This window comes from Stegodyphus dumicola, chromosome 1, assembly GCF_044657685.1.
Source record: "Stegodyphus dumicola isolate Sdum_Otavi_A_Nest chromosome 1, ASM4465768v1".
Classification (NCBI taxonomy): domain Eukaryota; kingdom Metazoa; phylum Arthropoda; class Arachnida; order Araneae; family Eresidae; genus Stegodyphus; species Stegodyphus dumicola.
Genome location: NC_140768.1, coordinates 220,854,197 through 220,878,796, shown reverse-complemented (window position 1 = coordinate 220,878,796; position 24,600 = coordinate 220,854,197). Strand labels below are relative to the sequence as shown.

The following is a 24,600-nucleotide window of genomic DNA, read 5'->3' as shown; positions in this document are numbered from 1 at the left end:
GCGCTTTTCTCACACTTACTAAACACAGCATTATTACCAACCTTAAATTAAAAAACTTATATTTATTGCAAATAAAATGAAAATGGGTTAATTTCAGAGAGAGTATTTTTTAAATTACATGGCAAACCAGAAAATACTATATTGAGTAGTTATGGTCAACAATAGTATCTCTATTTTTGAAATCCTTATTTGATCAACACATATGCCTGTTTGAAAAATGGCAAAATTCTGAACATAAAGAATCATTGTCATTCATACAATGAATTAAAATATTTAGTCTATCAATGCTATCTGGTCTATTTAAGCAACGTTTACTATGAGCATTAAATATTGGATCCACGGAAAATTACATATACTGATACAGATATTTAAATGAATTATGTAATATTGTGCTAAAGGTATTTTAGGTATTTATGATTGAAAACAACTAATAACTAAACGAGATTAACATTATCATTAAAACGCCTTAGTTTATGATAAGTAATAATCTTAAAAACTAACCTGCTGTTCAGTCCCAACGATAGCTGCATAGATCAACGCTGGTATTCCTACAGGGAATATAAATTAGTAATTCATAACTACATAATAATTATACTTGACTAACTATAGTTCTACATATATAAAATTACAGTGGCTCACAATTGATTTTGAATATTTATGTATTTAAGTTTTATTTTCAAATATTAGCAAAATGGCTTTTTCAAAACGTTTTGAAAAGGAACTTGCATAAATATTCTAACACTACGAATAAGCCATTTATATTTAATAAAACCAAGAAAATAAGGGGACATCTAATACTTCGTAAAATATCCTTTAATTAAAATTACACTTTTCGTGCACTTTGGCATGGATTTAACTAATAATTTTGAGTAAGAATGCTTCATTTTGTTCCATTCCTCCATAAAAATTGCCTTTGATAGAAATCTTGAAGAAATGCCATATTTACTTATTCTCTTCTCCAACTTAATTGATTCATAAAAATGATTAATGGAGTAAATAAAGCTTTCAAGGTTTTTCAATAAAAATGATTCATGGAGAAAATAAAGCTTTCAAGTTTTTTCAATAAAAATGATTCATGGAGTAAATAAAGCTTTCAAGCTTTTCCAATAAAATGATTCATGGAGTAAATAAAGCTGGCTCTTTATTTACTCCATGAATCATTTTTAATCCATAAAAGGTGCTCGTTTTCTTAAAAAAATCTGATGTGAACAAACACCACATGACTTTCTTGTATGGCCTCTTAAATTATATACATTTTTACTGCACTTATTTATTTCCTCGAATTATTCTAATTCTGTTAACCAATATCTCAAGGCAAGTTGAAAATGTCATAAAAAATTACAAATTTCGAAGTTTAATATCTCTGCCAATTTTTGTCGTACCGAACTCAAACTTCTTCTTCGAAGTTTCTAATAATCGTCTTCTTCTAATTTCATTTTTAATGAGCGTAAAACTTTTCCAAATATACGTATAGGAACTGGGAAACCGCATTAAAAGTTAGATTTTAGTATTTGTCGAACATTAATTCTTTTGAAATTTGACATCTCTAAAACTTGAATATTTTCGCCATTTAAAACACTTCTATGATTGGAAATATGTGACTTCTACCAATGTTTCCGAAAATAAAGGTCTAGTAAGGACTTTTAAGACTGGTAAGGGGATGGTTGTATTATAGGTATAAATATATATATATATATATATATATATATATATGGATGTATTATAGGTGTATATATGTAATGTTTTCAGTTATTCCAACACATCGTGGGCGAATAATGAGGCTATTCCATTACACGTTCTGGCAGATGGTTGACGAAGCTATAATGATTGAAGCATGGAGAAAAATGACGACTCAGGACGTTTCACTTTTAACAGCAAGCATATCTTTATTTTAATTTAGAGCAGATGACTTTTTCCAGATGGAGTTAATCAAATAGCTTATTCAGTAATTGAACTATTACACACGACTGACTTTAAACTTTAATCTGTCATAACGTTCTAACAAAGTTAGAGGAGCATTGCGGAAGCGTTAGCAGAACGAAGGCGAGAAGGCATCTGTGTAGGAGAACTTATGACGCAGCATTTATATGAAAGGTTATGTAACAGAGTAGCTTCTAGAAAAATGTAGAAAAACTTATGACGCAGCATTTATATGAGGAGGTTATGTAATAGGTGCGAATGTTCTAGAAGGTAATGGTCTAAGGGGAGATGCTGAATTGCAGAAAATTAATTAAAGGTTGCTGGTTCGCAAAGAGCAAAGCCCTCGTATTTTTTTTTTTTTTTACATATATATGTATTCTGTTATATATATGTTATTGCCGATTGCAATAACAAATACACAGCCAAATGTTATAGCAGTCCCATATGCAAAATTTCAACGTTCTACGGCTCATTCCTTTCTAGTTATGCGAGAAACATACATACATTCGCACGTACGCACATACAGGGGTCACGAAAAAAATCCCTTTGGAATCCGTTTTAAATCCATTTCGCAGTCTGTTTTGGATAAACGCGTCGTTTATTCTATCTGTATGTACAAATGTCAAGCACAAAAATCGTCTAAATGGATTCGGAAATAGTCAAAACGGATATTTCCATTGCAATAGGATTCCTGAAATTTTTCGCAGTAACAATACTCTCTATTTCGTATAAGGAAGTAAAAAATAAAACAACATAAATTCTAACAAATTTGCTAAAATTATTTCACATTTCGCACTATGAAAGGAATGTTAATTTTAAAATTTGCAACGTATGAACAGTTTTTTATTTTTTTGTTCTATAAGAAAATTATTGAGCAAAACTTGTTTCCTCGTTTAATTTTTCATAGTCAGATACAAATATTGCTATACAACTAACTTCTTTTCAAAAATTTAAGAGAAAAGACATCTCGACTATATAATTAAGATATAAGGGATGATTCCCCTATTTATTTTAGTAAAAAATGCACATATAATAAATATAATAATCGCTGCCCCATTTTACAACCGAATACGGGATCCAGAGCTCCAGTTCTCCATTTCGGTTGATGCTTCAGTTTCGTTGATGAGTCACAGTTTGAGTTAAACATACTGGTAGCAGATAGGCTAAGACCTCTGTAGTACTATAGGCGACTGAGGTATCGCTGTACCTAGCTAACTGTTAAGCTTCCGCCGAATTACAAGAAAGCACACCTCATTAAACGGGCCGAGGTCTCCCAACCCACTTTCCCTACCACAATCTTGAGAGGCTTTCGGCTCACCGTGCTTTTTGAGCACCGCCTTGTGGCACATACAGTATACGCTTGCAAAGATCCATTCCCTCTACGGTGTACAGACTCGGGACCTTCGGTACAACACTCAGCGTCACTAACCGCTATCCCGTCTATGCGGCATTACCGAGTTACAGCATCTGTTGTAGCTAAATATTTAGTTTTAGCACTTTTTTAAAAAGAATTAATTTTATTGTTTTTTTAATTATAATAGAAATGTTCATTATAACATCATTGTTCAACATCGTAGGAAAAATATTCGTTCTGTTTTACGAGTATTTTATAAAAACAAAAGTATTTAATATTTCAGGTATGTGATCTTTGTCGAAATAAAAAAAAATATTTGAAACTCATATTTTCTTATATTGCAATAAATATGTATTTGACCAATAAAGGAAATTATTCGTATCGGCAATGTTTCAGATTGGAGTATAAACTGAGCTAATTTTATGAATTTGGCACCGAAAATGTTTAAATGGAAGCGTTTGTGAACCAATGATATTTTTTCGAGAAGATCACAGTGACCCTATGGCATATGATAAACTAATTATGCCTCCGAAAAATAAATGTTGGAGAGGCTAATGCAAGAAGAGTCAGCGTAAATTGCATGAATTTGCAGGATTAAATTCTCAACAGTTTCTATAGAACTTTTTTTTACAAGAGTGAAAATTGAAAATCCCATCTTCATTCCTACAGCTGAAGAAGGAGATTCTATTGAAAAGCTTCGAAAGTTGTCGTAAATTTATGCATGGTAGGTTGATTCTTGTTGCTTTAATATCTCTAATATATGGTTAATTGTTATCTTGATCCATGTTAATTGCTGTATATTTAACTTCATTCAAACTAAAATCAGTATTAATTAATAGATAATTTAAATGATTTAGTTCTTTTTATCTTTTTGTTGAACAGGTCAATTGATAATGGGGTTTTTAATCTTACCGCGTTCGTTTTATTTAAGCTTACGTTTATTCCAATTTAAAGTGTTTAAAAATATTTTTTAACTTTATACTGAAATTTTAGCTTTAAAATATAGTTTTGAAAGCGGTTTTCGTTTCTTCTATAGCAATTTAAACGATAACTGATTCTTAAATTATGTAGAGTTTAAAAAAAAGATAATAAAATCGTTTTAAGATGCATAAGCTAGAAATATCTGTGATCTTACCTAGAAGGAAAAAAATGGCCATGCATTTTAGTAAATCAGAATCGAGTTTGATTTTTACAGGTTTTGGAAAAAGAATGGCTCTAACGAGTTCACCTTTCACAGTAGAAAATCCTGAAATAAAGTACACAGTAAAATTATTAATGTTAGATAGTAAAAGTTTTATTAGAGGTATGTTTTAAGGACAATATATAACAACAACTTAAAACACGTTCCTTACAAATCGTTTACTGGTACGTTTCTAAAAGTATATAATATTCAACTATTCTGGAGAGAAAAGTCATTGCTACGTTTCAAAATGACGTACTTTTAACAATTACTACAGTTTCTGGCTACTGCAGCCATCTTACTTTAAAATGAAAAGCAATTTTCATTTTAAAGCTTACATTAGCTATTAGTTTTTTTAATGTAAGTAATGTAAGTCATTAGTTTTTTTAATGTAAATGAGTCTTTTCATTTGAAAATAATGGAGGAAGAAGGTTTTTTATTAGTTATGTAATTTATTAGCGGACATGAATCAGTCCATTTAATTAAAAAGGGATCAAAAGTAATTTCTTCCGTAATTTCTTTAATAATTGCAGCAAGCATATACTGTGCTTTTAAAAATGCTTCTAGCCTACCAGCAGTCGAGCGGCTAAGAGGGCTCAACGCAGGTTATTTGGTACGGACTCTCGAAAAACTTTATGGTTTACAAAAATAAATTCAGCCTTAACTATTAATGCTCCCTGATTTATAAAAAAATTTCAGATTTATTTTAAACTTGCAATCATCATCAAAAACGATTTTATTCTTTTAGGCCTTCCATCTAGTCTTTCAAAAACTTCAAAATTTAAAGCAAGCTGAAATTTAAATATTAAGAAAGCTCAGGCAATTACGTTTTATTTTTCAAAAGACCAGTATTAGCTATTTTCCCTCTTTTTCTGCAACCGTGTCCATGTGTCACTCTTATTATTCTGTGTGACAGATAGCTGCTAATTATTCGAATGACTTATAACTCCCAGGCGGTCCAGTATATCTGGCCACCAAAGGACGTAAAAAGCCCTTTTGATGTCAAGAGAGATCATAGCCATTTACTTGTCCCTTGCAAGATTGCTGTTTCTCATTGTCTCAAGGTTGTACAGCACATGATCTACTGAGAGTCTTTCTTTAAAGCCAAATTATTGAAGGTGGTTTTGTCTAGCAGCTCTATAGAGATCATGTTGCAGTCTTCGTAGGATAAGGCTCTCAAGTAACTTTCGTAAGAACGGCAAGAAGCAGTTCGGTTGCATAAGGAAGGCAGTATCTTTAGAAGGCTTTATTTGAAAAACAGGACTACTTCATAATCCTTTAACACAGTTGGATAATATCCTACTATTTCTCAGCGACGTTTGGGGAAGCAAATCAAAACTTCAGGGAACTGCTTGAAACATTTGTATTGTTACGTTTTTTTCTTCTGACACCAATTGTTACGTTATTTTCTTCCTTCACGTTCGTACGGGGTTCGTAGATTTGGAGTGAATAACGACGTCACTTGATGAAGTATCGAAACACACTTTATTTAGCAATATTAATCAGGACAGCCTCCAAAACATTTTTACAGTCGTCGAAGATCTACTATAAACACGCTGGAACAATCAGCGGCACAGCCTTCACACTGTCAGGCAATAACGGTGGAGACAGCTTCACTGCAAAGCACCAGAGTACAGCTCCCGACTCTTCGAGGAACTCCACGTACTCTCGAGACTTTCCACGCTACAACTCGCGATGCACTCGACGACACACAGAGCACGGCTCCCGACTCTCCGCTTCAGTCCTTACCGGAGCTCAACACGTTCTCTCGGCGATGCACTAACCGCGATACACTAAGAGACTCTTCGATGCACTCACCGACCAACTCGGCGCTAGACTTCGAGACACTCGCTCAATGACTGACTATCAACTCCCTAGACGAGGCACACTACTGACTACTGACTGCGAACACACTACTGACTGCGAACCAGCAGGGTTTATATAGCTTTTGATTGGTGTTCGAGAACATTCTGGGCTAAACCGGTAGGAATTCGTTCCAGAAGGTTCTCCATCCGTCCATGGCATATCGCCAATTTTGTCGCCAAAGGTCGCCAAAAGGGCGATTTCTCGCCAAATGTGGCAACTCTGCTTTCCCTTGCCATTTTATGGCAACCCCAAAACTGCTTTGCGTGGAAGCCATCTTACCGCGCCTGTACATTTCGTAACAGTATTATGATGGTGCTATCCAGTCCGTCTGGTCCTGGAGCCTTATTGCAATTCAGCATTTTTTATTAGATTAGCGACTTCCCAGTGAGAAAACGACTTGCTCGAGAAAATGTTTTAGGTTATCTAGGCTGGATATAATGTGTTTTGCTTATTCCTTAACGCATAATTGAAAAGTGCACATCTAAATCGCCACTGAAGGAGGGTTTTCAAAAATGGGCCAATGAGTTTCTATTACTGTTGTGACGCTGAATACTTGAAATTGTGCATATGAGCGCATGTTGGTGTTTACGTTTTATTTTGCATTTGTTTTGCAGTTATAAATGTATGGCGTATAAATGATGCTATCATTTTAGTAGAAAATCTCGTAGTGCTTTCATTTTATAAGTTCATTTAATCGTCAACATTTTATTTTCGTGAAACGTATCACACACTGATATTAGAATTAATGTTTGTGGCATATTATTGCTCTTTATATCGAGAAAATGACTCAAGCTACAATTAGCCTCGAATATTACGCATTTATAATCCTGTGGATTAAGAGAATTCAAATATATGTATTTTTATTTAACTAAGAATAAATGGAAGTATTAAAATGAATCTAGTATTTTCTTATCTTTTTATCTTAGTGCTTGCATGCCTATAATTTTGAAAGTTAAGATCCAAAACATATATTTTGAATTATCTGATTATACTTTTAAAAGTTATATATGAATAAAGGAAATATATTCGTTTTGGATAAGATAAATATGTTCAGTTTGAAGAGTATTTATTACACAAACAGTATATTTAAGAATGGACCGACCGTTTTTAATGTGAAATTTAGTACACTAAATATGTAGGAATGCAAATTAGGAAAGTTGACTTTGAATAAAACTCGCATTGGCTATTATTATATGCTATACATTAGATATCATTATCTTTTTCATATAGACTGAAATAAAAATGCTATGACTTCTACTGTTTACATATATAATTATGCTTTTATTTGATCTAAATTCGCAATGAAATTTTTAACAAGAAATCCACGATTTTTAATTATTTTATACAGAAAATTACTTGCTCCATTTTAGAAGCCACTCCCTCGTTGGCGATACAGATGTGCACTTGCAAAATATTCTTCCTTAACAGCTGTATGACAAAGAGTATCCTTATCCATAATATCGTTTGGGAACAGATTCTCAAAAATGATTGAATATCCGTTCAGTTGTTATAAACTGATTGATGACAAAATATATTCTCAATACACGTAAATTAGGTGCCCGTGTCCCTCTGCATCAAACCTCGAGGTAATTATGTCTTCCAAAGGCAAACGCCAGCGAACCAGCTACTAAAAATCCGCTAAAGGGTTTTAGCATAGTTTATAGCTAGAATGAATTTCTTTGACAACCTCTGTCTGCTTTTATGACAATTAATTAAACTGCATTCTAATTTTATTGAGAGAAAATTTTCATGATTCTTCGTTCTAAATCGAAGAAACATGAACAAGTAACTGCGATATAAAACACTGCGTTTTCATGATTCCTGTACAAACTAATTCTGTTACTAACTGTAACTATGGGCAGCATATTTCATTGTAGAATAATATACTGAAAAGTTAATCAATATAAATTATTGTTTTTTATAAAGAAGTTTTTAAAGATTCTTAACAGTACATGTACCACGACTTGTTATATTTTATATCAGCAAATATAATGCGCAAATGTCCGTTTTCGTATCAGTTTAATTTTTGGCCTTAACATTCATCGGCCGCACACAATCGAGAATCTTTAAAGCTTGCATAGGTAAATGCAAAAATTCGGACTAATCCGCCCTTCTGAGGATTTTTTGCGGTAACATAAGGTATACAGAGTTGAAATTACAAGCAAAGGTAGGCGATTGAAGAATAAACGATACAAACGGTACTTCATTCCATATATTAAGTTCCGTCTCGTACCTTTACACCATTAATATGTAATGTCTCAATATATCCCAATTATAGGTATGAGAACGAAAATACCTGTTCGGTAGACCACTGCTTTTACACCCCTTCCATCTGTATCTCTGGAATGAAGGACATCTGTACCACATGATAAAAGCGATTTCTTGCAAGTCATAGAACTGTATTCTGCCCTGGTATCATTTTCAATTGGCACTTTGGATACTGGTTCACATTCTCCTGCAATAAATTATACTTTAGTACACGATGAAACTTTTAAATTGACAATATTAATGAAATTAAGAAAGAGAAAAATTGATTCAACTTTTTTTTCCAGTGGCGAGCACAAGTCATCATAGACGTTGGCCACTACTAAAGCCAAAAGTGGTGGTCACTTTATCATGGAGGCACCTAGGTTATATCAATGCTGATACCTGAAAAATGTGCAATGCCCTTGCCAGGATTCAAACTTTGGATCTCCCGAATACGCGTCGAACGTACTCCCAGTTACACCCCGAAGGCATGCCAAACAAGAGAGAACATACCTTATACCCTTAAAATAATCTCTACAAAGATGCCCCTTCTCTTAGGGAAATAATCCTCATTATCTTTTCCAAAATCCAACTAAAACAAATCACACTTAATGTGGATACAATGGCAGGCTAATTAGTAAAAAGTGTTTTGTGAGTTATTAATGGGTAAGAAATTACCACATTTTTCCATGTGTGCTTTTGAGGTATAATAATAGTGGTTAGATCATTTATCTGGATGTTCTTATTATCTATGTAGAGTCTCATAATGTATCTAAGATCGTACCTCATATTTTAATATTAATTTTCTGATGCATTTGAGACGCTATTCACATAAAAATTAATTCCTGTTTCGGTAATATGAAGAAAACTACCCTTTTCTCGACTGATATGCCAAATAAAATTCTACGGCTAGTGAAGAAATCAATATTTTCTGTATAAAAGCCATTATGCTTTAATGAGTCTATTATTTTCTTAAAATATTAAAAATATTCATTGTTTTAAATATCACACAGATTTTAGAAAATAATAGTGCGATCGAGTTTTTAATACTACGATTGTGAACACAATTTTGATATCTATGAATGTCATAATTTTCGTCTCAAGGATACAGTAAACAGTCTCATATGTTTAATAGTAATACAGTAAGAACATAATATTTCTACTTCAATATCTGTTTTTATTTGAACAATATGGTAATTGTTTTCTTCATGAGCTAAAGCGGCGACTAATCAGGATAAAGATTCATTAAAAATATAGTACTTCAGAACAAGTATGGATATATTTTTCATAATTTATTTTGTATGCAAAGGCTTTATTTAGAAGCTTTTTGAACGTCACCGACGTAGAAATTATTACTCATTACAGAATAAAATCTTTCAAAGTATTTAGGAATTCTCATTTTTTAGCTATACTTCTTTTATTTGTTGCATTATAATGTGCATATGTGACCTCGTGCTGATCTTCTATAAAAATATTCTGCGTCTTTGAAACCCTGACATGTTACCCTACATTTTGTAATATTATTCAGTTTGGCATTAATTGTCTCCTAATGATTCTGTAAATGAGGTTAAAGCTTGTTCTAGATTTGTTGCTTCTAAGTGTGCCATACAAGATTATTACCTTTACATTATTTGGAATTCCGCTTATATGAGTGATCACGTAAGCATCAAATAGTTTCACCTTAAATTGGATGTTGCAGTTAGCATATATGAATGAGAAAACTGCACGAGGAAATGTTTTCATATTTAATCATTTTTCTTCATTTATAGATTCATTTTAAGCTTCAACTATTATTTTTATAACTCACAAACATTTACAAATTTATAATTTTTTAAGCTTATAACTAATTATAATGTTGTATATGAATATTTAAAACTTTTATATTTCACATGTAGAGGCTTTTAGGATTTTTTCGAAGTCCAGAATCCGCAATGCTGTCGCCGGGATTAGAACTGCAGACCTCCCAAATACGCGTCGAGCGAGCTTCCAGTTACACCACGATGGTATGCAGAAAGTACCTTACACACAAATTTTCATTCTTTTCGTCTTATTGCAATATAACGTAGCTTAATTGTTTTGCAATGATCGTTTCCCTACACATATCGTGCGCCATCTTTGTCCACTTCTCCCCCCAGTGAAGTTCTATAGTATTTTTTCCCCCAAAGGCGGGCACTTGGCTCTAACGACATTGGCCACTACTTTTAAGGCCAGAAGTAGTGGCCATTTTACTGTCGAGACACCTAATAGGCAGCCACTGCTACCTTCTATGAAAGGACAGACACTTTTACAACGATGCCTACTCCAGGTTTCGAACCCGGGTTCTTTGGTATCGCAGTCAGGCTCCCCTAACCACTATACTGACCGGACAGTAGTTCTAATAATGTTATCCATCCCTTAATACACCTTTCCTGTAGCTATTGTTTTGCACATAAATCATGTGTAAATCATACTCCAAACAAAGAATTTAAGACAGAGACAATCTGAAGTGGAATATAAAGCAAAATGGCAATATTTTCTTTGGATTAGAAATGCAGTAACGCAGTAACTACAGTGATGCAGTAAAGCTGGCCCTCAGCTTCGCGTCCAAACTTCGCTTCACTGCAACATTAATAAGTTTATTTCGGTCAGATTTCATTAATCTATCCTTGTTATTCTAAAGAATATGGAAGAAAAGTAAAAATAAGCAGTAGTTGGTAACGAGTTCCACCGAGACATAATGAAGCTTTACAAAATAACTGACATGTCTGACTGTGGGGTAAGAGTTAGCTATGCAGGGCCCGTAGGATCTAAAATTTAGAGTTTTGAAATGAAGAAAAGTCTTCCAAGAAACATAATGCAATTTTTTTTGTTAAAAAGTAGTTTTTAACATAATGTATTCATAATTAAGTAAAATAGCATACTTATTTTAGCATAGAAATTATCTATTTTGAAGACGATCAGACACAGGTCCCTCTTCTTCCTTCCAGTCCCTTCAAGAAAAAAGGGAATTCTGCAAAACTGTAGAGCAGCGACGACTGTATTTTTATCGAAAACAAGTATCACGACAGAGCGAAGACGAACCTAGTACTAGCTGTCGAGGAAAATAGCAATAAAATTGAAATATTAAGGTATTAGAATTCTAAAAGCGTTAGAAAGGATTGGATTGGAGTTAGTATTATTAACTGAACAAGATATATTTCTGAGAAATGCTTCAAATCCAATTCACCAGCTGAAGAAGCTTTATGGAAAATTATCACAGCACAAAAATCGCATTATAATTATCTCAAAGCTCAAAATTGTGATTATGTTTCTAACTATGATTAGGCTATGGAAGATTTGTTTATTCTTCCTTTTCGGACATCCAATTTGTGTTCCTTGACTCGAAATTTTAAATCTTTTTTAGTTTGGGTAATATATCCCAAGTTATACTGAAAAGATATACTAGAACTTTCAATCTTTTAGTTTTTAATAAAATCAAGGAAAGAATGCAATTATCAGATTTAATTCCAAAACTGGACTAGATGGCAGGTTCAATCGACTTCATAACGGACAAAATCTGGGTTAAACATTTTTATTATCCTAAAAAAGTGCTAATGTGTCTCTACATAACGAACACAGAGCACAAAGAATAGTTTAACAAATAATTTGACAGTCGCCCGAGTTTCGTTGAAAATCTATGCCAAAATTAAGTTGCCGTTTTGATTTTTTTTAGTCTTACAATGGCTTCTTTCTCTTTCAGTTTGATAATGTATTCATGTCGTAAGTGATAAATATTATTTATTTACAATATAGGCTATTTTACAGGCTTCATCATTTTCCTGTTTTCATTATTTTTTCTCTTTGTGCCCCTAAATAACAATAGAAAGAGATCCTATTGTATACGTTTTAGAATCTTCTTTTCAATAAAATAAATTCAGAAATTAAACATACCAGTCAGCATACTTTCATTCATTACGCAAGTCCCAGTCAGTAATACAGCGTCGCATACCATAGTGAAGTGAGATTTCGGAATTATAATCACATCGCCTGGAACTAGGTCTTCAGAGGATATCTGTAATTCTGTTTAGTAGATATTGGCAAACATTTACAAAAAGTATATTCATTTTATCAAGAATTAATAATAACAATACTACGCAAGTGAAGAAAAAACTAACTTCATGAGATTGAATAATGGATATAGTGAGGCGTAAAACAATATTTGTATTTTTACGTTTTTTGCAGTACAAATTGTGAATATGTTTCTGAATTTTACTCACAACCGGGCATTAGTTTAGCAGCTGGTAAAGACTTTACTAGCTACGAGGCTGTTAGGCTAAATATGCTTCAGTTTTGCTTCTTTCTTCTTCTGGTTTCTAACAGTGTTGACTAACAATTTTCCTGTGTAAAGTTTACATTGTTTACTTCTTCACATCACTTTAGCAAAATCAACAGAATGAATGAATAATCGCGTTTCTCAATAATTTTAGGCTTTAATTCTATTTAATGTACAATAAGCAGTCTTTACTCGGTTATCAAAATTATCATATGTCAACGTTATCAAAATATACAATTAGTCAGTGATGACTATATTAATAACTGAAAATAATTTAAATCTATTTATACTTGCTGAAATTTCAGTACAGCATTTAAGTAAAAATTTGAACAATTCTGAACGATAGTCCTAAAATGTTGATAATATAAATTAATATGATACAAGTCAGAATTCCTCAAATTAAAAACATTTCAATGTATGATTTACATTTCTTAAAGTGGACTGATATGACTTTTTGAGGTTGATATTTTTTTTTCATTCTGAATAAAATCAGACATGGTTTCTGTTATATGAATTTGTTTTTTCGGATAGTATTCTAGAATCGTTGTACTTCTTCAAATAAAAAAAAAGAACTTTCTGCTTTAAAATTAAATCATAATAAAGAATTACATTCAGCAAGAAATAAACTAAACGTATTTTCTTTACTAACTGGTTTAGTTTCCTTTAAAATTTGCTTTCCTATTTATCCGTATTTTCTATTCAGTTTTTTATGCGAAACGTATATAGAGCAGGAGTCGACAACCTGGTTTTCGCTGTGGGTCAAAATCAACTAAAATGTGTGTATTAAGAAAACTTTTCGGATCAGAGGTACTCTCATTTTAGAAGTCTTTTTTTTTTTTGGGAGGGGGGAGAATAATAATATAATTTTATTGAGAAAGTAATTAAAATACGCTTTTAACTTTAAATATAAAAATTAAAATTATAATTAAATTATAATTATTATAAAAGAAACATAACTGAATCAACTATTGGTTCTGTTCCATATCAGTAGTTCTGACGCTGAAATTGTGACGTCGGTTTAGTCAAGTCTGGCTTAGAGTAAGTCATCTTAAGACGAACTCAAGCATCTAAATTTTTGGTAAGTTGATCCTGTTCTACTTAAAATAAATTTCACGTGTGAAAATATTTGCTTGTATTTAGAAGTTAAACCGAATGCGGACAAAATGGCAAAAGCCAATTTTTTGGAACTATGGATTATGGATCGGTGTTGTCAAACTTCTCGATTTCTCTTTGAAATTATATTATAATTTTTATTTTTTAAAAATGAAAATGCATGTTCCTTACTACAACTTTGAAATAAAACAAAAATATTCTGGTTGTTATTTATTTCATTATTTATATTCGGCGTACTTTTTGTATATTTTCAAGTCCTCGTTTCATATTTATCTTTTATAATTTATTTTTGTACATTATACTTTATTTTCGGAACTCAAGTGGGTCACTTGAAATTATGAAATGGGTCACTTAGTGACCCGCGTGTAATAGGCTGCCGAGGCTTGGTGTAGAGTGAAGAGGAAAAAAATTATCTATGAGGAGACAAAAATAATAAATTAATTCTTTCGATGATATTAGCGATTTATTTACAAGAAAACTGCTGCCCGACAGTAATCAGTTGCGAAGATTTACGTTCTGCGAAAATGATGAGAGTAGCGATTTGTTTTGAGTAAATTTGATTTATAAATATTAAAAAGAATCCACCCTTTTGTGTCATCAGACTACAGTCTGCAATTATTGTCAATTAAATTTCATACGAAAGCTCGTGTTGAAATTTAAAAAAAAAGCCAGCTCTCAATTACTGCGAAGCGATTAACCCAGCTTCGTCGAAAAAGATCGAAGTTTATCTATTGCTAAACTACTGAAAAATTATTATCAAAAACCAACAGAATGAAGTAAAATGTATATGGGGAAAAACGAAAAAAGCAGAGGAAAATTGCCTTAGATAACGTTAGAAATAGCAAATTAAAGCAAGCTAGTTTTTTATCCAGAGCATAGTTTTAACTGTATATAATTTGGAGTGTATAAATATTGTTTGATTGTCGGTTTAAAATAAATTGCAGTATCATAAACGTAAATTACGCGTATTAATATCGTATTTTCTATTAAGTTCTATTGAAATTCTAGAGAAATATAAATGAAACATTTTTTTTTCTGATTAGAAATATATTATTGTTGTTTTGGATGCTGATTTAATTTACATAACCAAATAAACTTATTTTTGAAATTCAGTTGCTTAAAATATATGTAAATTGTTAATAATATATTTCTGTTAATTATAATATAGATTAATCTTCTTTCCTGAGCTTTTTAACTGCCGTTGAAATTCACTGTGATTTTGGGTTTACTATAAACTTCATCCTCAGTAATGCCGCTGTTAATCGGCAGTTTACTGTAATTTCAGATTTTTTTCTTTAAATGTGTTATTTATGATCAACTGACGATTTTTATTGAATACAGCGATAAGAATATGAAAGTTGGAAAATAGTTGGGGAAAATACATAATCTTTTATAAACTATTTAGTGAGCAAAAATGGCTATTAGTAGGAGTAACAATAGGAAATGGAATAGATAATGTTAACAACTGTAATTTCTAAAACCAAGTTCATTAAGGTTAAATAGTGTATTTTTACTTAACCATTCCCATCTCTCACAACACTAACAATATCTTGCAACCTCATAGCGTTCCTTAGAGCCTTGGTTTGCTAGAATAAACAGAAAATAATTTCAAACAAATACAAGGGTAAATTTATCAATAAGCTTATACATCATTAATATCAAATTCAAAGCGTCGTCAGCTCCTTACTTTTCGGGTCTCCCACACTGTTGTAGATACTGATAGAATAGATAATATCACCACACAGGTCGCAAACTGATAATAAAACTGTAAATACCATAAAATCACAATGAACGTTTGATACAGATAAAAAGGATTCCGCACCTACAAATAATAAAATAATAAATGCTTATTTGATTATTAAACACTTTAAAACAAAGTTATTCTTTAAAATAATAGTATTAATATATTTCATAAACATATGCAACACAAATAAATCATTATGCAACAAATTAAAAAAAACTATGTTAACTTTTCTGCCCTCAATTTGAGGTTTGAACTCGCTAGAGGGAGTTTGCTCTCTCTCCTTTTCCCCTAATAAGGTATGAATTTGAAATGTGCCTCTGTTAGCAGATAGAAATTGCCGTCTCGAAGCGTCGTGGCTATGTAATCCACCTCTAGCTGTAATATTCTGCTTGTAGTTCCTTTTTATGTTATGTTTAAAAGTAAATATTTTAAAGATAATTTCTTGAATGTTTATTAAGAAAGGAAATTTATAAGCCTGTCACAACTATATTTTAAATTTGGCATATTATCCTGAGAGATTTGGAGGACAATATCGTCAAAATTTTGTACTTTAAAGGTATATTCATAAAGTAATATTTTTCATACTAAAACATATTTGAACATATTTGGTGTTGAATAAATAACATTTGATATAAAATAACATCTCATGTATTAGAATTAAAGATTTTAAATCACTTTTGGAAATATTAAATTGAATCATATAACCGAAATGTAGGTTTTTAGGTATAGTATATTAAGTAAGAACAATAATAAGTTAGGCTTCAAAAATACATTAGTTTTATAGAAAAGGGGTGCGGTTTTCCCACACCAAAATCCTAAAACCGTCTCAATATTGTATAAATTTATGCATTATGTTAACAATTAGAATTAGTTTTGTAATTTAAACGATAATTTTATTATTGTAAGACGTTATGTTCTTTTATGATATCATCATACCTTTTTTTATTCCTTTACTTTAAATAATACGTTAAGCACGTGCACGTTATGATTTACGAAAATAACGTGTATTATAAATTAGATGCTGCTGCATAAAGCTTCTTAGAGTGAAAAGTATAATATCATTTTGTGACAGCACTTGCAAGCACGAATCTGAGAAGAGTAAAATATAATTTAAAAAATCTGAAAGCTTTCAGATTTTAAATTACGCCCGAAATTACGTTTTATTAAAGTTTTGTATGTTACTCTTATTTATTAGCCATCATATTCTTACCACTTAAACCATAAAATACAGCAATATCTATAAAATATTTAAAAAGAGCATATCTTTGGAATTTCCGATACAGTCTCGCCCCCTAGAGATTTTTTTTTTTTTTTGTTTCGCACAGTGTTGCCATTGCTCGCTTTGGAATTGTTGAGTTTGTTAATCAAAAATTCGTTAATTTTTTACAAAATATGAAATGGATAATAAAACAAATTCCAAATTCGGGCTTTCAGATGTCCTTATTCGAGTGGAGGACTACGTTATCCAAAATTTGATGTCTCTAGGTACTGTCGTTTTTCACAATGCCGGAAACATACATACACTCATGCAGATTTTTCATTGACTCAGAATTTCTTTAAATATAGTATAGGGCTCTAATATTTAGTGACAACAACTTGAAAAGTGAAACGCTATTTTTTAGTGCCAAACGAAATTAATAGCCGTTCTGGGCAAATTGCGCCTTTGGGCTAATGAAAACTTAACACAGTTTAGCAAGTTACGTATGTGACTAGCTACAATTCGAATTATATATTATTAATTAAAATCGTTAAACTACGGTATTGAACTTTTACTATGTTATAAATTTAAATGATGCTTTTATTCTTCTTATTTTTATTTTTGTCTTGATCAATGTTTAAAATCTGTTCAAGCCTTGCGTATTTATAACGAGATTTTATCATCATAAATATTGACTGATTTTTTTAAAAGACGCAGCAAATTTGTAACGGTTTCTTTATAACAGTGGTTTCACCCTTTTTTGTCCCAAGTACTTCTTCCACCATTGCTAGACACCGTTACCCCCCTTCCTTCCTTTCCAACACTGGAAAAATACATGTAAAGTTTTTTGAATTTAGATTATTTTTAATGTGTCTTATAAATTAAGCAAAAAATGTATAGGAAATGTCGTTTTAATGTGTCTTATAAATTAAACCAAAAAACTATAGGAAATGTTAATAATACCGTAATTTGAACAAAAGTAGTTTTTTATACTCATCAGCTAAAACTAAATGTTGCCTTTGCAGAGCAGTATAGAAGCTCGTAAAATTCCAAAAATTCATGATCATAAAGAGAACACTACTCAAAACCATATTAAATGGCCTCTTATGATGGTGGAGACCCTAAACAATTAGTTACTTTTATGACACGTCGCGAAATTCCTGTACTGTCCATATGGTACAGAGTTTTCTTTCGGAGATAAATTCAACTAAATATTTACCTCGCATGAGAAATAAAAGTTTACGAATTTTTATATCACACTATGTGTCATATCGGGATGCGTAAAGCACTTTAGTTATTGTAGCTTGAAAATGACTCTATTTTAAATTGGGTATCCTTAATTAATGTCTTCTGTTGCTTATGTAAAATGTGACACTATGCAATCTAAGATTTATTATTTATAATCAGTTACATAGAATGTCAGCCTTTACTATAACTCCTCCTTTTTGCTTCCTCACCATAATGTAAATTGAGTTAGGTAGTATTTAAGCCGAGGATTTTGCACTGTAAGACAGAGCGGATTTCTGCGGCTTGTGGCCACGTTATGTAGTTGCTACCAACTCTGACAAGTTTGTAATTGTTCGGATTTGTGTTCTGCAGACGTTTAAATTTGATACGCCAGTTAGAGTTTTTGAGCCAGTTTAGAATTAACATTAACTGTGTAGTTTTTGACTACTAGTCTACGCTTTAAATTTGAATTTGATTGTTACTTTAATTGCATTTCCACAAGCGATGATTGATTCTGTTAACACAAGAAGTGCATTTATGTTTTAGTTCTGTTAAATAAAAACGTTTGTTTGAACCTTTCAAGTCTGTTACTTCAGACACAGCGATAATTCGTTTTACATCTATTAGAAATTTGAACCTAGTTTATGTTTCCAAACAAAGCCAAACTCTACTGTTATTTAAAGAGAATAGAAAAGGTTAATATAATGTTAAGAATTTAGAGGTCATGAATAAATGATAAGTACTGTTCTAATTTAGTTAAAAGCAATTATATTAAGTCTTTGCTCGTTAAATTTCTAACATATCGATATTATTAAAAACCTGTTGCACATAACTGATTAAATGCAACCAAATTCACGCATAAAAATTATTTTTATTGCAAGAAATCCATTAAGATAACAGTTTTATTAGATATATTTATGCATTAACAGTCATTAACTGTTGTAATTCTTATCGTTAGCATCAGAAAAACGTGTTATGGTTAAATAGCTATAGATAAATGTCATATTGCCATAAATAATTGACTTTATTTATCTGTAGCAATATATTTACTTAATATTTTGCTAGAAATAGCTATATCTATAGATATTTAACCATAGCACATTTTTCTGATGCTAATGATAAGAATTACAACAGTTAATGACTGTTAATGCATAAATATAGCTAATGAAATTGTAATCTTAATGGATTTCTTGCAATAAAAATAATCTTTTATGCTTGAATTTGGTTGCACTTAAACATTTATGTACAACAGGTTTACTTCTCTTAGAACAGAGTACAGAGTGCTTACTTCTCTTAAAACTAACGTAACAACCGGCTTCACATCAATATCGATGGAGTTCTTGCCATGATATCTTAATAGACTAGTGGCTTCTTTGGAAGATAAACCGTTTTTGAAAGCATAGAACTCCGAACAATTTTGAATCTCCAGTCCACTGGAAAATAAAGAAATATTTCCAATTATTTGAATCGAATGGACTTGAAATGTGCAATCGCTATCAAAAACAAATATTTTTAAAACTTGAACTCACATATTTAACCATTTAAAATGACACATTCACAAATTTAATTGCACACATTTTCGAATATGAAAATAACAGAAAACTTCAGTGCACTGTAAATAATAGATACGGCAATCTGCATATTAAAGTAGTATCCTACTATATTAGAATATATCCAAACTATGTATAAAAATTACACCATATTGACAACGATGCATATGTCAGTATATGCACGAAAATGCTTTCGATTTCCATTTCAAATTATGAGATAGAACGAGCAGTTTAAATAGTATACGTAGTTCTTAAGAATATTATTACTGTTTATATAATTAGAATAATAATATACTTTCATAAAACCATGCATGATGGATATCTATTAAACAAATTTTTCTTAACCTTGTCATATACACTTTGAAAAGTTTTGGATGGCAAAGCGTTTTAGTAACATGTTACCATTTGTATGTAGATATACAGGGGTTGGACAAAAATATGGAAACACCTTTAAAAAAAACATGTTTCTTTGCTTAATATGGTGTAGGAAACCCGTTGGCATCCAAAATAGCTTGCAGTCTTCTCGGAATGGATAAATACAGTTCCTGTATGTTTGCCAAAAGAATATTATACCATTCTTCCTGCAAAACGGTGGCAAGTTCAGATAACAATGTTGGCGGTGATAAGGAGAACGCACTTTCCGTTCCAATGTAGACCACAAAGGTTCGATAATATTCAGGTCTGGTGACTGTGGTGGTCAGGGGAGATGGGACAACTCATCCTCGTGCTCAGAAAACCAGTCCTGGACAATGTGAGCTGTGTGAACAGGGGCTTTGTCGTCTTGGAAGACACCATCACCATCGGGGAACAAAGTTTGTACCATGGGATGAACTTGATCGGCCAAAATGTTCACATAAGTCTTGGCAGTCATGTGCCCTGACACAGTTATTATGGGGCTAGCAGAGAACTACGATATGGCGGCCCAAACCATAACAGAACCCCCGCCATGTTTCACTCTTGGCAACAAGCAGTCTGTATTATAGGCTTGAGATGACGTTCTCCAGACGTAAACTCGGCCAGAAGTGGGAAACAATGTGAAAGAAGACTCGTCAGACCATATTACTCGCTTCCACTGCTCTATAGTCCAGGCTTTATGACTTAAACACCACCTTTTCCTGTTACAGGCATTAGCATCACTTATGAGTGGCTTCTCAATTGCAGCACGGCCAGCAATTCCCTGTTTATGAAGCTCCCTTCTAATTGTTTTGGTACTCACAGGGTTCGGTAACACAACATTCATTTCAGCAGTAACTTTTGCAGCTGTGGTCTTCTTATTTTTCGTCACAATTGCCCTTAATGATCGTCTGTCACGATCACTCAGGACACACTTTCGTCCGCGCTGTGATTTAGCAGATGATGTTTTTCCGCTTTTCAAATATGCGGAATAAATCTTCGATACAGTACCTCTTGAAACACTAAACACCTCGGCTACCTTGCTTACAGAAGCACCTACCATACGTGCTCCAACAATTTGCCCACGTTCGAAGTCTGTTAACTCTGACATAATGCAATCACAACCTCACATAACAGTACTCCGACAACAACTGAACTGTTTAGCACATTTACGAAGTTGTATAGGTGGCGTCAGTAGTCAAAAACGCCAGAGCCACCTACATATTTCATTAAAATCAATCTTTCTTTTCAAACATGCATTTCACAAAGTGTTTCAATATTTTTGTCCATCCACTGTATATTTCATATATATATACACGGCGTTCTCTTTTGGATGCTTAGCAGTAGCATAGTAACTGTAGGTCAAGATATTAGAATGGCTGTAGTATTATTTGCACAAAAGGGAAACACACTTTTGCGCTGTTTAATTTTAATTCATTGTTTAACTTTTCGAGTCTGGTGCCATTAAAAAATATAAGATATTAATACTTCATATTTAATCTGTCTGTTATTTATTAACGACCTAAATTATTCAAAAGCGATAGATGCATAGCTTAAAACTACTCTTTTTTAGTTTTCAATCTGTTTGATTTAAATAATAATGCTTTAGTTTATGATATATATATAATTAAAAACATTAAATATTTTTATAGACATTACTTACTTTTTCACCTTTTAAATATACAGAAAAGATATACTGTTCCCATGTTTGTAATGCATATTCGTCTAATATTCTATAAAATGTTTTGCTGTTCCATTTGGGCCATCTCTACCGATAATCCCTCCTGATAAACGATATTAAACTTTAAACGAGCTATTTCTGGGCGATCGTTAAAATCGGAATCTTTTCAAATTTTGTTATATTTAAAATTTTATTTCTTAAACTCATTCTTCCTTAAGTAGAAAAATTAACATAGTGACAATTTACTGTAAATTATTTCGAAAATTCCAATAACCTGGAGAGGGGGAAATTCGCTAACATGAAAAAAAAATTCATAACAATAAAAACGTATGTGAGAAGCCATTATTTTTAAATTCGAATTACATTACCTATCTACCCAATGTATACATGCCAATGATGCCATATTCATAAAAAATAACAACGAATGCTAAATCCGAAGAAGCAGAATATGATAAAAGAAGACAATAAGAAAATAATGGAGACGAATTAGATGCTGGACTTTCAGTATTTAAGTATCTTCGCTACAACCAGCTGAAACATAAGGAAACTATGCCATAACTATGCAGCTGAAACTCAGTCATTCTATATGTGCATAATGTGAACATTGCCAATTCACAATATGTAATCTCCATCAAAAAACATATATCAGCAACCGAGAGACATAAAGGAGGAAAAAGGAAAGTTCAAAGAAAACTCGTCAAAAGAGTTAAATTGAAATAACATAAGCGTTTGGGCTCTTCGACCTAGACACAACGCACCACTCTATAAAGGCCGTAAATTACAGACTATATGATGAAAATGCTGTTGCAAGTGTTCAGACAGCACTTTTAACCAAATGTTCGTGAATTTTGCAATGACCAATGTTTTCCGGAAGGAAGACTAGACTCTTAAATGTAAAACAAAATCCCTAAATGTAGTAAAATTCGTTCATGTTGCTCTAAAAGAATAGTAGAACAAACGTGCTTTATTCCCTTTCCTTACACCGAGGGAGTTTTCACATTTTTAGAACAGCGGCGATAAAGAATTTGGAAAAAGCAAATGTGTTCGATTACAAATTTCTGGTAGCAGCTTGTTATTTTAAAGTAGAAATATGGTTTTCTACTTTTAAATTTATGTTTTTTTCACAATGTCGTATGTAAACAAGCTGTAGATTCAAGGATGTGTGTTTGTTCTTTTCGAAGAAAAATATTCCTGTGCCGTAAGTCAAAAACCTCGTAAAATGCATGCTATTAAAATGTCTAAGTTCAGAATAAGGAACATTATTAATCAGAAGGGGAAAAACTGTCAATCATTATTTCTACATTGAAAGAAGACTCCAAATGAATACTCAAAAGCTATGTACTGTTTTTTTACATTTTTTAAGATAAATCCTAGCAAGAAGAGAAAAATCCCTCGATGCAGAATTCAATGACAAAGTCTTTACATCTGTAGCAACAGTAAATAAAAAAACAAAGATTCAAAACTTAAAAAAGCTAAAAACATAATGTTCACGAGCTTTAGCCGAGGCATGTGATTTAACATAGAATTTGTAGAACCCTGTATGAAAATGTTTAGCAGGAGACAAGTGGAAAATATATTTTGACCCTTGATGATGCATGATTTTACCTAAATGACTGCAACAAAAAAGGTCTATTTATAATCTAAAACGAAGAGAAAAAATTTATAAACCTGATTCTATCAATGCAAAGAAAGTTTTAGTAAGAGATTTATCATTCTCTTAGAATGAGAACCTTCAAAATAAGAAGAGTGTAAAAAATGCTAAAATGAACTCAATGTACATTCAAGAGAAAGTTTTACGTCCTATAGTTACAGAAGAAATTCCATTTGTCCACCCCAGTGACTTTTAAAGAGTGAAATTTCCTAAGGACAAAGCAACGAGTTGTATTTCGAAAAGCACCATGGCGGTTCCTTGAAAAAATGATGAAATTCCTTGAAAGATAGCTACTGATATTGCACATATACCCTTTTAACGTATTCCTGAAAAATTCCTGGACGTTTCACCTGCTACGCTTTTGGTCTCTTGAATAGAGCTCTTTCTGAGTTTAAACCCACAACGACTGATGGACTGTTAAAGTAGCAGAAGACTAGAGAACTAATGGAAATCAATCCCCTAGAAATTTTACGAAAAGTCTTCCATCACGGAAAACACAAGTCTTATAGTCCACAAGAAAAGCTATGAGATCGAGTATTGAAAAAATACTACTTGCATTTTACATAATAATATTTCCAATTGAATATATGTGGAATGTTTAGTAGTAATGTATGACCCATTTCGCATTGTTATCACAAATTGCATCAATTTGTGATCAGTAATGAAGAAAAACATTTAAATGCATGCCAAAGCTCTTAACATTTTAGTGTTATTTCTCCATTCAGTTTCCTTTCCAATTAAAACGTTTGTCATATGTCGCCATCTGTGGTAGGATTTTGTCACAGCACTTTGCTGTCGGCCTCTTAAACTAGTTCGTTGCATATTTTGAAGGAAATCGCCATGCTTCTCTTCTTCCTTTACCCTTTCCATCTTATAAATACATTCATTCTTCTTAAAACTACGGTTACCATCTGCGCAAAGCAATATTACTCTCAGGCAGTTTTATGGATAGGTGTTCATTTTTCAATGAAATGTAGGTATATTTTTGCCTTTAGCTCAAAGAAATGGAATAATAAAGCGGGCCTAGGACTTTGAGCGTTAATTGTACTAGACATTTTAGCAAGCGCACTGAGCAAACAGATTAATTGGAATGAAGATTTACTAGAATAATGCATAATTTATTACATGACAAATTTTTATATGTATTAAAACTTTTCCTTTAAGCCCAAGCTCTTCAGAATTTAA

General features: G+C 32.1%; 1 protein-coding gene across 2 annotated transcripts in view; it reads right to left on the bottom strand.

The window, feature by feature from the left end:
• The window catches only part of LOC118194460 (polyamine-transporting ATPase 13A3-like), a 130,725-nt gene that overhangs the window by 66,101 nt on the left and 40,024 nt on the right, over positions 1–24,600 (bottom strand). For both annotated transcript variants that reach the window (XM_085825879.1, XM_085825883.1), the window contains 7 exons: positions 19,429–19,573; positions 15,659–15,793; positions 15,491–15,557; positions 12,477–12,605; positions 8,617–8,775; positions 4,410–4,520; positions 502–548 (listed from right to left, as the gene is read on the bottom strand). In XM_085825879.1, coding sequence (XP_085682005.1) covers positions 502–548; positions 4,410–4,520; positions 8,617–8,775; positions 12,477–12,605; positions 15,491–15,557; positions 15,659–15,793; positions 19,429–19,573 — 793 coding nt within the window. The remainder of the gene's footprint in view (positions 1–501; positions 549–4,409; positions 4,521–8,616; positions 8,776–12,476; positions 12,606–15,490; positions 15,558–15,658; positions 15,794–19,428; positions 19,574–24,600) is intronic.